General features: G+C 33.4%; 1 protein-coding gene across 2 annotated transcripts in view; it reads right to left on the reverse strand.

Moving 5' to 3' along the window:
• Positions 1-295: 295 nt before the first annotated feature.
• LOC108691209 (serine/arginine-rich splicing factor 7-like) overlaps positions 296-3,628 on the reverse strand; it is a 4,343-nt gene continuing 1,010 nt past the window's right edge. The window contains exons 3-4 of one of the 2 annotated variants that reach the window (XM_018198872.1): positions 690-933; positions 296-615 (exon numbers count right to left, since the gene is read on the reverse strand). In XM_018198872.1, coding sequence (XP_018054361.1) covers positions 693-933 — 241 coding nt within the window. In that variant the 3' untranslated portion in view covers positions 296-615; positions 690-692. Of the gene's footprint in view, positions 616-689; positions 934-2,094; positions 2,285-3,628 lie in introns of those variants that run through there. The other variant, XM_018198873.1, reaches the window with a different exon arrangement.

Raw genomic sequence — 3,628 nt, forward strand, 5'->3', positions numbered from 1 at the left:
CTGCTTTGTTGCCGTTGGGTACTGATAATGCAAAAAAATTTCAAGAGAGAGGAAAACTCGGCGTAAGAAAGAGATCAGGATGCACAGATGTTTATATGAATGAGAAGAAGAAAAGGAACTTTACGCTCTCTCTCTCTCTCTCTCTCTTTATATATATATATATATATATATATATATAGAGAGAGAGAGAGAGAGAGAGAGCACGCGTGCTTGTTCGGTGTAGGAACTTGGGATTTCGGCGAGACGAACATTGATTGAATGTATATGTGGTACAATTCAATATAAATGCATTGAATGCGTCTAAAAAGCTATCGTTTTATTGAACATCGTTTTACAATAACTTAAATGCGAGCGATGAACATGATGGATTTGAGAAAACCGTGTAATCGGTAAAATAACAATATATGTTACTGCACACAGTATTTCTTTTCTAGATAGAATAATAATCCTTCATTTATACGAAGTTAAGTGGTATTCATGTTACAAAGATAGTGTGAGCTTATAACAATATGCTAAATAATAGATTAATCTGCAATTAGTTGAACTATTGAAAAGATTGTAGTTTTCTAATTAAGTCAAAGAAATCCGATAAACGTCAAATTAAATCCATATTCACTGAAACAAAAACTCACAATGTATTACATTCAACGATGACGATAAAGTATAAGCGATATTTATTATGTATTTACCATCTATCTGCTTCGCGATCTGGAACCCGATCGAGATTTCGATCTGCTTCGATCTTTGGAAACAGACTTTCGCTTCTTGCGATATTTATCCTTGGCACAAACGCTCCTGCTATGAGATGGGCTGCGTCGTGATGAGCGAGAACGCGAACGATTACTGCGAGATCTTGAGCGGGAACGTGAACGCGATCGCGACCGTGATCGCGATCGTGATCTTGATTTGGATTTTGATCGTGAACGGGACCACCTAAAGTAAAATCCATAATACATAAATGTTAAAACAACAGCCATACATATATTTTGCCTATCCATTACAGAACAATAATTAATATAAAACATAATTTTTAAAAGTAAAGATTATTCGATTTTTATGGATTTTTATATATCTTTTATATAATCTCCTTGAAATTATTGACAGCGATCCTTTATCAATAATAATGAAGAAACCTGGTCCTAATAAAGCTTTTACTTTACATATCACTCTAATCGCTCTAATCATCTATTAGATAATAACTTATCATCTTTTTTTTACAAATATTGTAATATTTAGATATATATTGAGTTCTCTCTCTCTCTCTCTCTCTCTCTCTCTCTCTCTCTCTCTCTCTCTCTCTCTCTCTCTGTAAAATATAAGAATAGATGTCCAAATTGACATAAATTCATTAACTTTTAAACTTACATATTCATATAATAAAAATATATTTATAATATCTCTGAGCAATTTCTATTTAACAAGACTATTCAATTATTTCCATAAATAAATGTAACTACCTTCACAAGTCATGCAAATTTGCTTATACACAATAACGTAATGTGAATTCATTTATAATTATTCATCAAAATTCACTCAGCCATATATAATAATCCTCGTAGGATATATACAAGATATATAGGATATATACTTTTGACTATTCTACTTATATACCATCTTTCCTGGCTGTGTTTATAGCAGACAATTGTGGATTGCATGCGCGATAGCTGCACTGAGAAGGGAGAGCGAATGAGCCCTTTATGCAGATGAAATTACGAGAGGGTCCGAGATGAACGGATGAAGAGTGGCTAGAGACGAGACCGTTGAAAATTTTGTCTCTCAGCAATCGTTATAAATATTACGACGATGACAATAACGACGACAACGATGATGATGATGACGATGATTACGACGACGACGACGACGACGACGACGACGACGACGACGACGACGACGACGACGACGACGACGACGACGACGACGACGACGACGACGACGACGACGACGACGACGAGGCAGAAATCATGGATAGCTGACGAAGAACACCAGGAGTGCCAGATGTGCATAAACTCTCGATTTAGGGTGATGGTCAGTGGTCAGCGGATCAGTATCGTAGCAGTGCGTAGAACTAGCTACCCCGTGTCCGGTCGGTCACGGCCCATGTTTGCCGCGTTTTCTCGCTCGCAGAGTGTGCAGAGGGAAACCCAAAGTAGATGTGGAGTGCTCTACGCTGTAACTACGACGCGCAGTGTGTGTCACAAACGTGAACCCAAGGCGAATCTCGCGCAACAATGTCGAGTAGCAACACACATTTCACATGCGTGTGCTGTATGCTCAGCCGCAACTCCTATAAATAACGGGCAATATTACGTTGACCGCTTTACAACTTCTTTATATTTGTAAAAATATCTTTTCTTTTTCTTTTAATTATTACCAATTATGTCTAAGTTATTTGTAATTACCGTTATTTAAATAACGGAATATATAGTCTATATACAATCTTTCTAATAAATAAAAAAAATGAAATTGACAACACAATGATATTGTTGATATTGTGATAGTCTCATTTCAGATCAAGTAAATTTTACATAACTCAATGGAAATCATAATGTACATTTTAAATATTTGTTTCCTAATTATTATATATAATAAGTACCAGACAAAGAACGCCTCATTAAAGGCCTAAATCCAAACATGGCTGATTCACATAAAAAATAGAATCTTTGCAATTGTAAATATGAACTCTCATCTTGGTTCATATAAAACAAGAAATCTAAATTTTCTAAATTTTTCTGTAACATGCTACAATCCTTTTCCATCTTGAAAGATAATTCTCCATAATATAATATATGCGAGAAGACAAAAACTTGCATACGCATAATTTAATATATAATTTCTTAAACACAATATACATATTTCATATAGCGTGTTTCATATTAATTGCTCCATTAGAATATCTCGAGAAAGAGATGTGGGATTAAAAAAGCTTTAGACAAAAGTTATGTGACTTTGGGAGGGAGACACAAAATAGTATCTTGGGTGTCATTATTAAGGTCAGAGCAAGGTCACTTTGAATTTTTTTAATGGAACTCTCCATTTTTCATTATATATATTCTCTTAGCTTACCTCAAGAACTTTCCAAAACATTAAAATAAAATATTTTTTCATCAAGTACTTTTCAAATTATAGGCTTGAAAGTTATAGTACCGCCGGTATTAACATTATCCTAAGGTCCGACCGACTGTTAAAATGTGACTGTTAAAACCTTTTCAATGTTGTTTAGAATCATGACTTAGATAGACATTTATTAATATCAAGACTATTAGAAGTTGTTGCTCTTATTTTCATTTTTGCATTAAAAATTCATTTTTATATAAAATAAAAAGCTGGCAGTACTGTAACTTTCAAGTTTTATTACTCGAAAAAATACATAATAAAAAAATATTTTATTTTAATGTTTTGAAAAGCTCTCTGGGTGAACTATGAGAATATGAAAAATGGGGATTTCATTTAAAAAATTCAAAGTGACCTTACTTTGATCTTGATAATAATACTTAAGGTCAAACCCATAATATCATCTTGTATTCCCTTCAAAATCATATAACTTTTGATATTATGAGATATTCTAATGGAATGACTAAAATGAAACACACAGTATGTGTATGTATTATGTGTATATATATATATATAT

Source organism: Atta colombica, unplaced genomic scaffold (genome assembly GCF_001594045.1).
Source record: "Atta colombica isolate Treedump-2 unplaced genomic scaffold, Acol1.0 scaffold42, whole genome shotgun sequence".
Lineage (NCBI taxonomy): Eukaryota > Metazoa > Arthropoda > Insecta > Hymenoptera > Formicidae > Atta > Atta colombica.